This window comes from Cajanus cajan, chromosome 1 (genome assembly GCF_000230855.2).
Source record: "Cajanus cajan strain Asha chromosome 1, NIPB_CcT2T_4, whole genome shotgun sequence".
NCBI lineage: Eukaryota > Viridiplantae > Streptophyta > Magnoliopsida > Fabales > Fabaceae > Cajanus > Cajanus cajan.
In genome coordinates this window covers 90,441,184-90,459,254 of record NC_138517.1, presented here as the reverse complement: position 1 = coordinate 90,459,254, position 18,071 = coordinate 90,441,184, and the positions used below count along the sequence as shown (strand labels likewise).

Here is an 18,071-nt window from a genome sequence, read left to right as displayed (position 1 = left end):
GGTGCTTCTCACTTGAGCTTTGATTGATTAAACACCATGATTAATTATATTTTCTTAGTATAGGAATTTACTTTGATGTTGGTCTTTCAATCGATACTGGTTCCAAAAAGTGTTCCGCCACGATTCAAGGTGGGTCAACTGAACGTGCTTACTGTTTTCGTGAATGGTTGCCAAATTTTTTGGTACAATTTTCATGTAATATGAGTGCACAAAATTATATATATATATATATATATATATATAAAATTCACTCAAATTTCAACTATTCAATCGTTAAATTAAAAAAATTTTAACATATAAAAATTTAAAAATTTTAAAAAATTTAAAAATTATTTAATAATATATTTTATTAATTTAAATCAACACATAAAATATTTTTATGATTATCTATTAGTTTGAATAAATAAAATAAAGTATTAAATAATTTGTAAATTTTTAAAAATTTATAAATTTAATTTATGTATTAATTAAATCGTTAAAATTTAATAATAAAAAAACATAAATTAATGAGTAAAATAAGTCTAAGCGAGTTTTTCTTTAAAAACAATAATATATATATATATATATAATCAATTACTAGTAACTAATAATAAATTATTTTAAGGATTAATTTTAAAATAATCATTATAAAATAAAAAGGTAAACATTTTCTCTCTATTTGTTAAATTTTTTTGGTTTGTAGATATTAACTCAAAAAGAACAAGTCATTTGGATCTGAAAATGAGATGCGCAATGTTATACGACCATGCATTTTTTGTGGGAACCATTCACAATCTCTCTTTTTCCATTATAGTATGTGTGCTTAATTAACGGGAATAAAATAATAGTTGCGTGGTTCACATGCATGTTTTTTTCTATGCATCATTGCATCTTCCTGATGGATTCAATTTTACATATATAAAGCACAACACGGATGATAGTATGATACATAGAAAAGTAACGATGGATGAGTCATCGAATGCCAAGACCCCCAAGCCTCTCCACATTGTGATGTTTCCATGGCTAGCCATGGGTCACGTATACCCCTGCTTCGAGGTTTCCAAGATTCTTGCTCAAAAGGGTCACTATGTCACCCTTGTATCCACCCCTAAGATAATAGATCGTTTGCCCAAACTCCCTCAAACCTTGTCAAACCTTATCAAACTAACCAAATTGCCCTTATCACCCCACATCGACAAAAACCATCTCCCACAAGATGCTGACTCCACTATGGACATTCCCTCCGACAAACTCTACTACCTCAAATTGGCCTATGATGCTCTCCAACAACCTATGTTCGAGGTACTCAAAACATCAAACCCTGATTGGGTTTTCTATGATTTCGCAGCTAGCTGGATTCCACAACTAGCCAAGACCCTACACATTCCATGTGCCTATTTTAGTCCCTGCCCTGCATGGACCATATGCTTCTTTGACACACCAAAACAACAACTTGGTGATGATGCTGCCACTAGACCAAACCCTGAAGACTACTATGGCCCTCCCAAGTGGATTCCTTTCTCTACAAACATTGGCCTAAGACCCTATGAGGTCAACAAGTTGTTAGAAGATGTCAAGGTTAATGAGACGGGTGCCTCGCCTGTCTTTGATCTCAACAAAGCAAACTCTGGCTGTGACATGTTTGTCGTTAGAAGCTCGAGAGATCTTGAACAAGAGTGGTTGGATTACCTTGGTGACTTTTACCACAAGCCTGTTGTGCCCGTTGGGTTGCTTCCACCACCAATGCTAGTAAAAGACTCTGATGAGGAAGATAACAGCCCCGATTGGATTCAAATCAAGGCATGGTTAGACACACAAAAAGGGTCATCAGTGGTGTATATTGCATTTGGGAGTGAAGTTAAACTTAGCCAAGAGAATCTCAATGAGTTGGCACTTGGCATTGAGCTTTCAAAGTTGCCTTTCTTTTGGGTTTTGAGGAAAGGATCATTTGAGTTGCCAGAAGGGTTTGAGGAGAGAACCAAGGATCGTGGTGTTGTTTGGAGGAGTTGGGCACCACAACCTAAGATCTTGGCTCATGACTCGGTTGGTGGTTGCTTGACTCACTGTGGTTCGGGTTCAATGATTGAGAATCTCCTCTTTGGACACGTTCTTGTAATGTTGCCCTTCTTGCTTGACCAAGCTTTGTATTCTAGAGTGATGGAAGAGAAGAAAGTGGGAATTGAGATTCCAAGGAATGAGCAAGACGGGTCCTTCACAAGGAGCTCAGTGGCCAAGGCATTGAGATTGGCAGTGGTGGATGAGGAGGGAAGTGCTTATAGGAACAATGCTAAGGAGATTGGCAAGAAATTTAGCAACAAAGAGCTACATCACCAATACATTCAAGATTTTGTTTCTTCTCTTTACAATCATAAGTATACATAGGGATTGAGTAAATGTGTATTTGACCTGGTTCACTCGTTAACAAATTAGGGATACATCACTCTGAAACCATTTTTCTTACTTGGCACAAAAATTCTTAAATTCTGAAGAAATTCCAATTGAAAATGAACATTTTTATGTTTGGTGTCAAGGAAAAAAAAAAAAAAAACTTTGACTATCTCCGCAAATTAGAACACCATGAAATAAGTTTTAACTTCTATAATTGTGTCACTTTTATTTTACATTGAATTTATGCATATTGTACATCATTAAAAAGTGCATATTATAACATGTATTTAATTTAATTAGATACAATAAAAATATTTTTAATATGACTAAATTATTTAATATCATATAAATTTAAAATATGTTTAATAACTTTATATACTATAAATATATTATAAATTATGAAATAATATTTACTATTAACATATATTTACTCTATTAATATATAATATATAATCGGGTTGAATTTAAGTTACTTATCTTATGTCGAATATGGTTGATTCATGAGATATAAGTTTTTTTTTTCACTAATAACTTATTTAGTAAAAAAATAAGAAGAAAAATTTTAATAATTTTTTTTATAAGAAAAAATTACCTTATACATAAGTTAAAAATAAGATTTTGAAAGAGTTAAAGGAAATAATTTATACAAATTAACTTATTTATAAATTAATTGAAGCTTATAAAAGAAATTTATTTCATTTATTTCTTTTATTTAGAAGTATTTATGGAGAAATTTATTTAAATAAATTTAATTTATCAAATAATTTATAAACCTAGTTATTTAATTTTATTCTCATAATAATAATAAAATATTTATTCCACTAGCTTGACTTTTATATAAAGATAGAATTGGAAGATGAATATTAGTTTTAAAATCATATATATGCGCTTACATATTTGCCTATATCTGACAACGGGACACAATTTATAATAAACCTATTAATGTTTTGGTTTTGTTTAAGTGCCCCCAATTTTTACCACCGTCATTTTACTTTTATATATTTTTTTGGTATTTTTTTACTTTTATACGGTTTTTTTTTTTTCGTTTTAGGGGAATCAACTTGTACAATTCAGGAATTTGTGATGAGTTACACTAAAGTTGACTATTTTTAACTTTTTACTTTTTGTTAGTTTGTGATAGAACAATTCGAATGAGTTAAATTGACTAACTTTCACAATTCTATTAATAATAAATTATAAATTTATCCAATCAAAAGATTGTATTCATTATTTATATCCTTTTAAAAAAAATTGAGGATGGAATAAGTAAATCTTGAAAGATACACTAAATATAATATAAATTATAAATATATAGTCCTACAAATCATAAAATAATTACTACTATTTCCTATCATTTATAAATAAGAATATTTTTCCCTTAATTATGAGAAATACATAACTACTTATACTAATTTATTATAAAATCTAGGCTATAATAATTAAAAATTTTAATTTCGTTTCACTTTAGTTTTTGTTTCAATTTAATCCCCAATAATTTAAAAACACATCAATGTGGGACTTCGGTCCAAATTTCACAAACGGTGTTAAATGTGGACGACGTGGATGCCACGTAGATGTATATGTGACAAGGTTTCCTCCTCCTTCTTTAATACATCTGGGACGGTCCGTTTTAAAATTAGAATGGCCCGTTCTAATTACACTCGTCGTGTGTTAATTTTGCATCTAGAACGGCTCGTTCTTAAACCATATGGAACAGCCCGTTCCAGATGCACAATTAACACACAACAAGTACAAGCAGAATGAGCCGTTCTAGATGCAAAATTAACACATGACATACGTATGGGACCCTTGCCACGTGAAAAATTATCATATTTTTATTTTTTTCTACATGAAAAATGTCCAAACGACGTTAAAGAAATTTGAATGGAAGTCCAACATTGCAGTAATTTAAATTATTAGGGACCAAATTGAAACTAAAGTTTAAAATGAAACTAAATTAAAATTTTAAAATATTATAAAAGACCAAATTAAATTTTTAACCTAATATTTATTAATAAAACACTTATTAGGGATTTTATAGTATAAGAGTCTATTTGGTTCCACATTGATTTTGTGACTTCTCCTTTGAGCTTGTGCTTTTGATGTAAATTTTGGAAGCTAGAAAGGGTAATTTTAGGTTGAACGAGACTTTACCAATTATACTAAATTTTAATCAAACACGTACTAAGTTACACTCGTTAGTTAAAAAATAGTCTCTTAAATTGTTGAGTAATATCATCACTTAAATCGTTTAATTCTGTGAATATCTTATTAAATATATTTAAATTTTATAACATTATTAATTAAAATTAACCAATTTAACTTCTTTTATAAACCCAAAAGTTATCGGTGATACATCCTTCAAAAACATAAAATTTGAGTTATAAATTAATAGTTAAAATAATATTAACATTTCTAGTCAGATTTATTAAAAAAATAATTTATTTGATTTTTGTAATTTATTAAATATTGGATCATTTTATAAACATCTTTAATAATGCTTATGTATATATGTTGAGAATAATATTTTCAAGAATAACTGTTGTTACAATAATTTAAAATATATATTAAATTTTAATAATTTAATTATTAACTTAAAAATTTATCATAATAGATGAAATTTATAATTTTTTACAAAATTTTAAAAATACTTCATATTTTATTACATAAATTCAAATTAACTTGTACTTATAAAAATATATTATATATTATATCTATTCAATAAACACTTTTAATTTAATTATTAGATTGTTAAAATTCAACAAATATCATTAGAAGATCTCTAATGGAAATTCCTTAATAATACAATGTTATTTTCTATATGTCACATATATATAATTTTGAGTTGCTTAAAATTAAATAGAGTTGCTTATTCTTATAAGTTGCTTATCATCTGTGTGTACATGTAGGAAAAAGAAATATATGATATTAAAGAGAAATAAAAATAAAAATTATGAGTTATTTTAAATCAATTTTATTTTTTTTAGTTGATAACAATGTACTAATTAATACACTTATTCAATATAATATTTTTATCATTCTTACTTTTAGGTTAATAATATTTTAATAATGCAACATATTTATTTTAAATCAATTTTAATTTTTTTAGTTAATAACAATGTACTAATTAATACACTTATTCAAGATAATATTTTTATCATTCTTACTTTTAGGTTAATAACATTTTAATAATGCAACATATTTATTTTAAATCAATTTTAATTTTTTTAGTCAATAACAATGTACTAATTAATAAGTTTATTTTAAAATTTAGTTTGTATTATTATTTGTTCTATCAACTGATAACATTACACAATTTATACTTATAATAAGATATCAAATAATTTATATCTATATAAAATGTTTAAATTTTTATTAAGAGATAAATTTAATTATATTGACATGATTGACCCAATCTAATCCAACTTATTCACGAGCTGAATTGGGTTGGATTTAAAAGAAAAATACATAAACTCAGTCCAATTCAACATATTAAATTTTGATTAAATAAGTAACGGATTCATCCAAACTCGACTGAATTCAATCAGCTTACACTCTCAAACACAAAGCTTATAATCAAATTTTCTTTATATAAATCTACCTAAAACATTCCCTTACAAAGTGATTAACTTAAAATATTTATTCAAATAAATATAAATTTGAGCCTATGTTAAAAGATTAATTATAAAACTGTTTTAACATGTAAAAAAATATTAACTTGCAAGAATTATCTTTGTTACAAAGTAATTTATACATGATTTTAAAAAATGTTATTAAAAAATAATTATGACGAAAGAGAAAATGTTGCTACTAAACTTATCATAATTACATTTATTGTATAATAAAGTAATATCACTCTAATATAAAATTCTAATCATTATTATATAATCTTTGAGTTCAAATTATTAACTCACTTCATACATTCATATGTGAAATATATATAATTATATCACATTTACTTTACATACAAATTTTATACTCTTCTTATTTGGATGCTTATTTTATAATTATTAAATTTTATAATTTCATGCAATAATAAAATACTTTTAATATTATAAAATTTTATCCTATACATTTATATATTCATTGGTGCAATCCCAAATGTGTGGTTCAGCGATAAGGGTTGATTCACACTTAAGTAAGGTCAGGGATTCGAATCCTACCTTGTGTATACAGTCGCGTTAAATCTTAGAGCCAGCTATCCCATCCTTTGAGAAGATTAGTCACTGCTATGGACAGTGTATACTCCAGGGAGGAAAAAAAAAATATTCATTTTCGCATCCCACGGATATCCACCCTAATTCAAAGATTACAGATTTTGGAAATAAAATAACAGCTGCGTGGTTCGCGTGGCACTGGTAAGATTTTTTTTGTTTCATTATGTATTATATAATAATATTTGAATCACTAAAGGTAACGAGACAATGAATTATAATATTATTATATTAGGTGCGTGGTGCACGCAAGGTTGCAATTCTGTTGAACAAAAAATATCAAGTTACATCATTTTAAAAAATTAAGAAGTTAAATCAGATCATCATTTTAATTATGTTATGGTATAAAATATCTATTAACTTAATTTATTAATAAATTCTGTTGAAAATTTTGATTAATTTTTTTAATGAAATTTCTTCTTTTAATCACATTATATATATGTGTGTGTAAAACTCAAATTCAAAACTTAACGAGAATGAAATCTAATATTGATAAAATTAGACATTTTAACAACAAAAGTATCGAATTAAAATTAAGGGAAGGATTAATATAACCTGAAAAAATTAGAAAGATTCTCTCTAATAAAATTGATTATCTTTATGTTTTCTTGGATTAAATAAAAAAATATGAACATTCGGACCACGCATAAGTGTCACTTTACTTGAGATGTGCATCCTTAGCAAGTATTTATATGACAATCTAGCATTGGCAACTGAAACAAAAACAGCAGTCCTCATGGATTCAGTTTCATGTAATGGCAATGGCAAAATGGATAAGGGTCTTCACGTTGCCATGCTCCCATGGCTGGCGATGGGTCACATATACCCGTACTTCGAGGTGGCCAAGATTCTTGCTCAAAAGGGTCAGTATGTGACCTTCATAAGCACCCCCAAAAACATTGATCGCATGCCCAAAACCCCCAAAAGCTTAGAACCATTCATCAAACTGGTGGGACTCCCCTTACCACACATAGAGCAACTCCCAGAAGGTGCAGAGAGCACGATGGACATTCCCACTACCAAGAACTGTTTCCTCAAGAAGGCTTACGAGGGCCTCCAAGATGATGTATCCGAGTTGCTCAAAACCTCTAAGCCTGATTGGGTCTTGTACGACTTTGCAGCTTCGTGGGTGCCCCCCATAGCCAAGAGCCTCAACATTCCCTGCGCGCATTACAACATAACCCCAGCTTGGAACAAAGTTTTCTTTGACCCACCCAAGGATAAGATGAAGGATTACTCCATCCAAACCATATGTGGCCCTCCCACCTGGCTTCCTTTCCGCACAACCCTTCATACCAAGCCATATGAGTTCTTGAGAGCATGGAACAACACCAGGGACGAGGAGACAGGAGAAAGGGCTAATTTTGATCTCAACAAAGCTTATTCAAGCTGTGACATGTTTATCCTCAGAACCTCCAGAGAGCTTGAAGGAGAGTGGTTGGATTATCTTGCTGGCAACTACAAAGTGCCGGTGGTTCCTGTGGGGCTGCTTCCACCCTCCATGCAAATAAGGGATGATGAAGAGGAAGACAGAAACCCTGAGTGGGTCAAAATCAAGGCCTGGTTGGACTCACAAGAGCCCACGTCGGTGGTGTACATTGGGTTTGGGAGCGAGTTGAAGCTGAGTCAGGAGGACCTCACCGAGTTGGCTCATGGCATTGAGCTTTCAGGGCTGCCCTTCTTTTGGGCCTTGAAGAATCTGGAAGAGGGGAAGCTGGAGTTGCCGGAGGGGTTCGAGGAGAGAACCAAGGCACGTGGGATTGTTTGGAAGAGTTGGGCCCCCCAGCTTAAGATCTTGGCCCATGGAGCAATTGGGGGTTGCGTCAGTCACTGTGGCTCTGGGTCTGCCATTGAGAAGGTTCATTTCGGGCATGTGCTTGTTACACTGCCTTATTTGCTTGACCAAGCCCTGTTTTCAAGGGCGCTAGAGGAAAAGAAAGTGGCTGTTGAGGTGCCAAGAAACGAGCAAGATGGGTCGTTTACAAGGGAGTCTGTGGCTAAGACATTGAGGTTTGCAATAGTGGATGAGGAGGGGAGTAGTCTCAGAGAGAATGCCAAGGAGTTGGGGAAGGTTTTCAGCTCCAAAGAACTTCATAATCACTACATTCAGGAACTCATTGCTGCGCTTCAAAAGCATAGGATTCATTCCACCACCTAGCCACCCTTCATGCCTTTCACTCTTTCACCTATCTTCTTTAATCACCTTTGTTATCTTCTAATAATAAACAAGCTTACTTCAACTAAGTTTTGTTTTATTTTTATTTTGACAATTTCAACAGTACTTTCACATTTTGGGAGGGTTTTAAATGTTTGACTTTTCGCCATATCATCAATTTTCAGTGAGATCATTATTAGATTAGAATAGCCAAATAGTTCACTTCAGAGGTTTTGGGATTGTATTCCTTAAATATTTTGTTCTTATGATTGGTCCTATTTTGAAGCTCTTCATGAAGAGAAGCATGGCCCGTAGTTCTGTTCTACATGATTATTTATTTTACAAAATAGAACTACAAAATAGAGATACTGCTGATGAATTAGAGAACAAACCATTTACTAGATCAAATCATATAATGTGGGCTCTAATGAAAACTTGATTTTGATTTCAAATTTGTGATTTGAATATGATAATACAAATCAGAGAATTTTGTTACAGTTACCTCTGACTTATTTCTGGTCTCCTGGAAGAATTCTCCGAGAAAACCAACGAGGAAAAATGAGGAAAAAAAAAAAAAAAAAAAAAAAAAAAAAAAAAAAAAAGATGAGAGCAGAGGATTTAAAGACTTTTTTCAAATCCTCACACCCAAAGGATGCTTCACGTTTCCCACATGAAGCATATGTTGTCCCAGTGGAACTTTCCTGTTGCCAAGCTCATCAACCACACTCAAATCCTTGCAAACATCTACTTTGAACCTAACCTGTGCTTCTGATTTTCCTGCCAAGTGCACTTTCTCAAAACCCAACAAGTGTTTCTGAGGGGCATTGTGCACAGAAGGAGGAGTAAAGAACAACAACACTACATGGCTACTACTCATTTGGCCCATGTTCTTGACCACAAGGTGAACATCAAAGGCCAAGTTTTGGCAATGCTCATCAGCAACATCAAGTGACATGCATTCTGAGGAGCGGCACTCATGATCCTCTGCTAGGGGAACAGACACCAACTGTGGTGCTTTAACTATTTTGTGCTCAACACTTGAGAAGCTTATTCCATCTCCAAAGGAGAAAACAGTTTCACCTTTATAGAATCTATATGTTCTTCCAGGGTAACCTGTAGCAGGATCTGCCCTCATGTTCATGTTTGTCATTGGCACCTTGTCTACATATGATTGTGGATACCATGTCATTGGTAGCCTTCCACCTGCATCAGGAAATCATCCATCAGTGCCAAAAGTTGTATCATTTCATGAGATTACACAAACATTCCCTACTTTTTTTACCCTACAATAACTTTCTTAATTATTTAAAAAAATATTACATAACATTTGTAAGAAGGTTGCTGTAAACGTTAAAAAAAAAAAAAAAACAATGGTATCAACACAATATCAAATAACTTCAGAAAGTATTAGTGTAATTTACTTTTTTATATATGTATAAGTGAGACAAATTGTGAATGACTTACTGGGATTATAAAAGCCAAAAATCACATCAGCTATGGCAGCTCCACCAGCTTCGCCAGGGTAACCAACCCATAGGATGCTTGAGATTTTATCATTATTTTTAGCAAAGGACACATCCATGCCTCCACCAGACATTATGACAAGAATCACAGGTCCCTTGGAAACATTAGCAACTTCACTCACTAGAAGTTGTTGTTGTCCTGGTAGAAGAATGTTAATTCTGTCAAGACTTTCAGCCTCTATAGCAAGACTTGCACCCACTACAATCACTGTTGCATCTGCAGACTCTGCTATCTTTGTGGCATCATCTAACTGCGCATTCGCGCATTGCACATCCGGACAGCCAGGAGCATAGCTCGTAGGAACCAAGGCTGTTAGGGCTTGCAAAGGTGATGTATATTTACAAGGAATGCCTGCAAAATTTCAGGAACTGATCAAATGTGGTGTTAAACACAAGGTAGAGAAAAAAGTGCTCAACAATAGTAACAAGCCATTTGTTAAATTTTGCCTACAGTTAATACATTTCCCAAATTTGGCATAGTTCCCAACGTTACACATTTTTCTGTCCTACCACATGTATCCCTAACCCACAAGAGTCAGAATAATCACGATCTTGATACTGTAACAGTCAGTGACCTGAAAAAATTTCGCACCCGACTTTCATACGAGGCCTAATATAGGAGTAGGAAATTTTAATTAATACCTTCATAGTTTCCAATCATGACCCTGGTAGCATTAGCATTGGGCCCTATGACTGCCAATGATTTAATGGCTTTGGCATTGAAAGGCAATGATCCTGGACTATTTTTAAGCAACACAATCCCTTGCCTTGCAGCTTCACGAGCGAGTTCCTGGTTCGCTGAAGTGCATACATCCGTTGGACCAAGGTTTCCATAAGGCTGCTTGCTTGGATCACCATCAAAGAAACCAAGACGCATCAATGTAGCGAAATTGTTGGAGACAGCATTGTTGATGGATGCTTCATCCACAAGCCCTTGCTTCACTGCCCCTTCTGTATATTGGCCTAGATAATTTCCACAGTCCAAATCCAACCCTGTGCAACCAAATATAAGTAACCAGGTATATTGCACAATTTGTTGTGCAAACCAAAACTTCTGAAAATAACTATCCCAATTTATTAGTCTTCTCATATTTTCTTACCTGACTGAATGGTTTGGGCTGCAGCTTCTTCAGGAGTCTTGGTATAGTGCTGATCTTTGAAAAGCACTTCTACCGAGTCACAGTCAGAAACTATATATCTGCATACGCCAAATATTCATATCATTGTAAATTACTAAATTAACAAACATGATCCGTTAACCCTGCCTAAGTATATAAGATTTAGAAATTAATGATACCCATTTAATTTCCATTTGCCTCGGATAATCCCCTTAAGGAGGTCAGGGTCTGCACAGGTTGGTATTCCATTAACCTGGTTGTAGGAACACATGACACTAGCAACATTTCCATCAATCACACAGCTCTTAAAAGGTGGTTGGAATGTGTCATCCAAATCTTGTTGTGTCACCTAACAAATTAAACAGATAAGAAGGGGTGACAAAATGATTTTTCTGCATTAACATCTCTACAGAAATCACATTAACTCGTTGAGTTTTAATCAAATGTAGTAGATTACCACAGCATTGAAGGTGTAACGCTGAACACCTTTCCAGTTATCCAAATCATAGGCTGTGTAGTGTTTGCAACAAGCAGCAACCTTGAGCTTGTTCGAGTCTCCATCATCAGTTTGTTGAAGACCTTTCACGTATCCTGTTGCATATTTGCTACTTAGCAAAGGGTCTTCCCCTGGTGTCTCTTGTCCTCTTCCCCATCTTGGATCCCTAAATATGTTTATGTTTGGCGACCAATAAGTCAAACCCGCCAACCCCACATTGTACATTGCTCTGGCTTCCGTTGAAACCACCTGAAATCACACAAATTAGTCCTAAACACCACTTGAAACCCATTCTTTTTAAGTTCAGTGCCGACAGTAACTATGAAAATCATAAAAGAAGATGAGAATTGTGCGTTATGATTATTTTAAGCAATTTGGTCATTCCCCATTTTATTGTACGATCTCTTACAAAAGTGGATTATAGATTCTAAAACAACTTTACAAAATTTGTTTATTACTTTCAACTTATATACATTATTTTGGGATCTCTAATACTATAAAAATGAAAATAAAGACTAATTAATTTTTGAAAAATATCACTAGCAAGTGGCAAGCAATCAACATCAAAAACTCTGTCATTCTCTTTCACCTTAGTTTCAATTAGGGGGGGGGGGGGGGGGGGGGGGGGCTAGGGGACTCATAATTATCTACGTCCAAACTCTGCAGGTTCACACCTGACAAGTCACCTAATTTTTAGTTTCATTTATTGTTGCATTACTTAATCAGAAATTTGTACAAAAAGGCAGAGGAGTGAAAAAAAGTCCTCTATGTAACTAACCCCACCCATCTACTTCTCCTAATCAATAAAGAATACATTCAACCTCACTGCTAAAAACACCTGTAAGTAACTGCTTATTCAAACCTACAAATTCAACAACAACTAATACTCGTTAAATCAACAATGTACACTGTACAGCACCACGAAAGTAATGAACGTTTCCCATAAACTGGAGTTTCACATTGAAAACCTGACCAAACTCCATGAAAAATTAAGGGGAAAAAAATAAAAAAAACACCAACTCGAGAGACTAAAATTAACGACTTTTGATGTCGTTATGCAGTAAAAAGGGGAAAAAAACCAGTCTTTCCCATTTTTTGAGGAACCCCTTGTGAATGTGAATTGTGTGAACCATCGCAATCCAAGCCAAGAAAGAAAAAGGCTTTAACTTTAAGACATGACAGAGAGAAAAAAGAAAAAAGGGTGACTCACTCTTCCAATGGCCTGAAACAATGAAGAGTTGAAAGAAGCCGCGGTGAGAATGGGCATGGGGAAGCTGGTGGCAGCAGGAACAACACTGGAAAACCTTGTCCCAGGTCCAACGTTGGAGACCCCATGAAGTGCCTCAGACCACCACTGATACTTGGGAATCCCGAGCCTACTCACATTCACCGCGGAATTCACGAGATTCCCTATCTTCTCTTGCAATGTCAACCTCTTCACCAAGTCAGCCACCCTCTCCTCCACCGACAGTGACTTGTCGCAGAATCCGTAACCGGCCAAGGCAGGGTTCTTGGCAACATCGCAGGCAAAAACAGGCGCTGATGTCTGCCCCCACACCCGGTCGCAACTAAACAAAACAGTCGCACAGATGAATGTGAAAGTGAAACAGAGGAAAGCAGAAACCTTCGGTTGTCTGTTTTCGGTGCAGGCCATGTTAGTGTGACCTCGGAAACTCAAAACAAAACAAAACAAAAGTAACGGAACCACGAATGAGGAGGGAAATGCGTGTTAATGAGTCATTGAGGATGCAGTTGTTGTGTTTTGGCAGAGAGCCAAAAGAACAACTGAGATAAATGTATATACAGTTTTTTATCAATCACTCATTCAGCTAAAAGATATGTTTGGAACCTCAACTTGAAGTGCTTCTATATATTCACGCCTCAACTCAATAGTGGCTATAACTTTCTATTTTTATTTTTTTTTACATAAATTAAATAATAGCATCAGTAGCATCGCTGGCGCTGCTACGATAAATCACGTGACGCGGTGTTTGGCGGCTAGATGCCTTCCCCATTTTTGGCTTTCTTTTGAGGGTCCCTTTTCCTTTTATCTGCATCTTTAAACTTCATTCAAATTTCACTTTCCATGCCTTCATTTTTAATCTTACAATTTTTTCTTAATTTATAAAATAATAAATTAGTTATATTATAGTATTTGATTTGTTTGAAATGAATAATAATAATAATGTGTCCTATTTAGACTAACAACATGTTCCAAATGGACAGTAAGTTTATTAAGCCTAAGGTGGATATCCTACTTAAGTTAATGAGAATTCTATGAAAGTAATTATGAAATTAAATGCTTATATGGTAAAATAATATCAGTTGTATTTACAGGAGTTGGGCTAACTCCTATAAGGTCTCAAGGCATCTCAAGAACAATAATACTCTCTATCTCAGTGTAGTAACAAGGCAATTTTGTTTCAAATCAAGGTTCATGTATTCAAGTGTTGACTTTAGTCAACATGTACAATCTGGGCTAAGACATTCTACGTCAAGATAATGCATTATTTAGATTGATTTATTAACATAATAAAAAAAATAATATCATATATTTTTTGTTAATATAAATAGAATAATATAAGTTTTTAATTCTTTGAAAATATTTTTTTTTCTTATTATATATGAAGAAATATCAAATATATTATCCTCGTTTTCATAAATAAAATGTCTTTTTAAGTTCTTTATTTAAATAAATAAGGAATTACTTGTAACACATTTTCACAAATGAAGAACTAAAAAGATAATTTATCTTTTAAAGACTTCAAATAACATCTTATTTATCAAAAAGAAATATTTAATCTTTTTATTAAATATAAAAGATGTGACTGTAATTTGACATTTTGTCCAAAAATCAGCGGATCTCAAGTTAAGGAAATACAATGAAAAGGGTTGTCCTGTTACTCCTGTATATGCGAATTAATTGCGAAGGGAAGTGAATCTTGTGAAACTTAGCTGGGATCCATTTGGGTTGTCATTTTCATGGATAAAGCCAACTGCCATGAATGTATGCATTATAAAGGAAGCAAACTAATTAGTATGAGGTTAATTATGGGTGTGAATCGTTTGTGATTTTCTGTGCTCTGTGTTTTGTCATAAGAATGCGATGTTTGTTTATTTTGTTCATGTATCATGAGGATGTTCCACCTTTCAATGCATCTCAAGATCCATCTTTTCAATCAATGCCTAATTTCATTCCTGAAAAAACCAAAGTTGGGGTTTATAAAACAAATTTGGCGTTTATAACTAATTTTATAAACAAATTATTTTACTTTTAAAAATTCCAATATTTGAAAATAGAATTTTTCTACTTATATAATTTTAATCTACGTAAACAAAAATGCATATTTGTCAAAGTATGGAAGAAACTTATAAGTATTATACAAAAAGCAAATTTGTCAAGTTATTGGAGAGACTTTTAAGTATAAAATTGTTTGATATGCAAACTTATCTAGAAATTTTAAGACAATTATTTTTCTTTCAAAAGCCTCAACTTTCTTTTTTCCAAAATTCTCTCAAAACGTTTTTATATAAAAATGTTAATTATCAAAATAAAATAAATTAATACAAAATATATTATATGAAAAAAATATCAAAAATAAATGAAAAAATTAGATTAAAATATTTTAATAATTAGTAATAATTATTATATTTCTACAATAGTATAAAATAAATTTTTACTAAATATAAATTAAAAAAATGTATAAAAGATATCAAAATGAAAGAAAAAAATCAATATATATCAAAATAATGAAAATAATTAAATTAAAATATATTAATAATTACTAATAATTTTATATTTCCACAACAGTATAAATTTTACTTGTTTTTTTATAACGTCAGGTTTATTAGGAATATAAATTTTACTTATTTTATTATGAATATGATAATTAATAATTAAAAATGAGAAATGAGTACATTAATAATTATTTTAATTATATTAAAAAAAATTATTAGTAATAACATTTGCCCGTAATTAATTATCAATTTTGTAAATACAAAGTCATTAGATTATGCATTACTAATAATTATAAATATTACTATTAATAATTATTAATTATTTATCATTCCAAAATTATTTTTATTATTTAAATATTTCCTATCATAAACTATATTGCCTTATAGTACTTCTATTACACACAAAATTCTATTTAATTAATATATTACTATTTGATTTAATTTCATAATGAAAATAAAACAAAATTTTACGTTAGACGTCATTCCAAAAAAAATCAAGTGAATATTAACTGCATATATTATTTATATATAGAGTGTATTTGACTTTCATAATAAAAATGTATTATTCAGTGTGAAAATATTTATTCTCAATTAGAAGATATGAAATTGTTAATATTTATATCTTTTAAAAAAAATTTATTTTATTTTATTTTTATTTAAAACTAATTATAGAAATTTAATTTTATTACTTCACATATACAAGAAAACAAAATTCAAACCTCTTAAGAAATTATTGATTGACAACTTTGATCAATAACTTGAAGAAGACTTTACTTATCTCATTAAAGATGTTTTAATAACTTAAAATAAAGCAAAAAAATTAAAGCAACATTAAATAAGTGCATGTATATCGAAAATTTTTTGTTGACACTAAGGGGGATGTATTGGATTAGGATTTTAAATGACTTTTTTAGTTAAAAAAAATCCTGCGAATTTTAAAAGACTTTGCATAATTTTTATGACTTTTAAGATTTTGCAGGATTCTACAAGACTTAAAATCAGAATTTTAATGGATTCTGCAAGACTTTTAAATCAGGATTTTAATGGATTCTGTGAGATTTTGTGGAGTTTTGACATTTGATAAGATTTAAAAAAAAATTCATACATTCAAATTTAAAAAGAGTCAAAGATAAAAATAATATAAAAAAAATAATGTATAGATAAATAATAATAATAATTTTTCATAATATCTTATTCTCTTTTTATAGCATCCACTATCAATTGTAACAATTCATCGGAATCCTCCTTGGTCCAAGTTTCATAGTTTTATTTCTCTTTTCCTTTTTCTTTATTATTTCCTGGTGAATCTCTCATTTGAATTACTAAAACAATATATGTTGAAAACTAGTTATATAAATAATTATGGATAAGAGACAAAATTAATAAAATTATATTATTATTTTTAGAAGCACACCAATCATACAAGATCGAATATATCTTGGCTATTCAAATGGATCAAATACCTCAGTCATTATAAAAAAAACATGTAAAAACGGAAATATAGAAACATAAGATAATTTTTTATATAAAAAAATCAGTATATTCGATACTGAAAAAATATTTAGATATATAATTTTTTTTATATAAACGAAAGTATTTAGATATAGAGAATATATATATATATATATATATATATATATATATATATATATATATTATTTTAGTTATATATTATATGATAATTTTTAACGATATTTATAAATGAAAATTATTCTAACAAATATTTTAACAATATTTTCTTTTTTTAAAAATAAGCTAATGAAGACATAAATCCTAAATCCTAAAAAATTAGATACTGTAATGTCTTATGTTAATTTTTCTTTTTTTTTAAATATAAAAAAATCATAATTTCACAATATAAAAATAAAAATAAAAATTCATAGTAAAAATAAAATAAAATAATTGTTGAGTAATTAAAAGGAGGAGGGATAAGAGTAATTAATTAATAATTATTTTAATTATATTTAAAAAAAATTATTAGTAATAACATTTTCCCGTAATTAATTATCAATTTTGCAAATACAAAGTCATTAGATTATGCATTACTAATAATTATAAATATTACTATTAATAATTATTAATTATTTATCATTCCAAAATTATTTGTATTATTTAAATATTTCCTATCATAAACTATTTCCTTATAGTACTTCTATTACACACAAAATTCTATCTAATTAATATATTACTATTTGATTTAATTTCATAATGAAAATAAAACAAAATTTTACGGTAGACATCATTCCAAAAAAAATCAAGTGAATATTAATTGCATATATTATTTATATATATATATAGAGTGTATTTGACTTTCATAATAAAAATGTATTATTCAGTGTGAAAATACTTATTCTCAATTAGAAGATATGAAATTGTTAATATTTATATCTTTTAAATATTTTTTAATTTAATTTAATTTTTATTTAAAACTAATTATAGAAATTTAATTTTATTACTTCA

The 18,071-nt window shown here is 30.4% G+C and overlaps 3 protein-coding genes across 3 annotated transcripts; 2 read left to right on the top strand and 1 right to left on the bottom strand.

Annotated features, from left to right (window-relative positions):
• The first annotated feature begins 934 nt into the window (after window positions 1-934).
• Window positions 935-2,581, top strand: LOC109804523 (soyasaponin III rhamnosyltransferase). Its single transcript, XM_020366369.3, has one exon. The coding sequence runs from the start codon at window positions 943-945 to the stop codon at window positions 2,359-2,361; it is 1,419 nt and encodes a 472-aa protein (XP_020221958.3). The 5' UTR covers window positions 935-942; the 3' UTR covers window positions 2,362-2,581.
• Window positions 2,582-7,233: 4,652 nt separating this feature from the next.
• Window positions 7,234-9,061, top strand: LOC109803496 (soyasaponin III rhamnosyltransferase). The gene has a single exon (XM_020365099.3). The coding sequence runs from the start codon at window positions 7,249-7,251 to the stop codon at window positions 8,737-8,739; it is 1,491 nt and encodes a 496-aa protein (XP_020220688.2). The 5' UTR covers window positions 7,234-7,248; the 3' UTR covers window positions 8,740-9,061.
• Window positions 9,062-9,306: 245 nt separating this feature from the next.
• Window positions 9,307-13,729, bottom strand: LOC109803495 (beta-xylosidase/alpha-L-arabinofuranosidase 1). The gene is made up of 7 exons (XM_020365098.3): window positions 13,084-13,729; window positions 11,835-12,122; window positions 11,557-11,726; window positions 11,360-11,457; window positions 10,902-11,252; window positions 10,201-10,611; window positions 9,307-9,939 (listed from the first exon to the last, which is right to left on the bottom strand). Exons 1-7 carry the CDS (start codon window positions 13,525-13,527, stop codon window positions 9,368-9,370), a joined length of 2,334 nt encoding a protein of 777 aa, XP_020220687.1. The 5' UTR covers window positions 13,528-13,729; the 3' UTR covers window positions 9,307-9,367.
• Window positions 13,730-18,071: the final 4,342 nt, after the last annotated feature.

Excerpts from the sequence above, each read along its gene's own strand:
- LOC109804523 (XM_020366369.3), top strand. The coding sequence starts at position 943 with ATGGATGAGTCATCGAATGCCAAGACCCCCAAGCCTCTCCACATTGTG.
- LOC109803496 (XM_020365099.3), top strand. The coding sequence starts at position 7,249 with ATGTGCATCCTTAGCAAGTATTTATATGACAATCTAGCATTGGCAACT.
- LOC109803495 (XM_020365098.3), bottom strand. The coding sequence starts at position 13,527 with ATGGCCTGCACCGAAAACAGACAACCGAAGGTTTCTGCTTTCCTCTGT. Across the intron at positions 11,727-11,834 it reads GTTACACCTTCAATGCTGTG|GTGACACAACAAGATTTGGA; the intron begins GTAATCTACTAC and ends TTAATTTGTTAG. Across the intron at positions 11,253-11,359 it reads AGCCCAAACCATTCAGTCAG|GGTTGGATTTGGACTGTGGA; the intron begins GTAAGAAAATAT and ends TTGGTTGCACAG.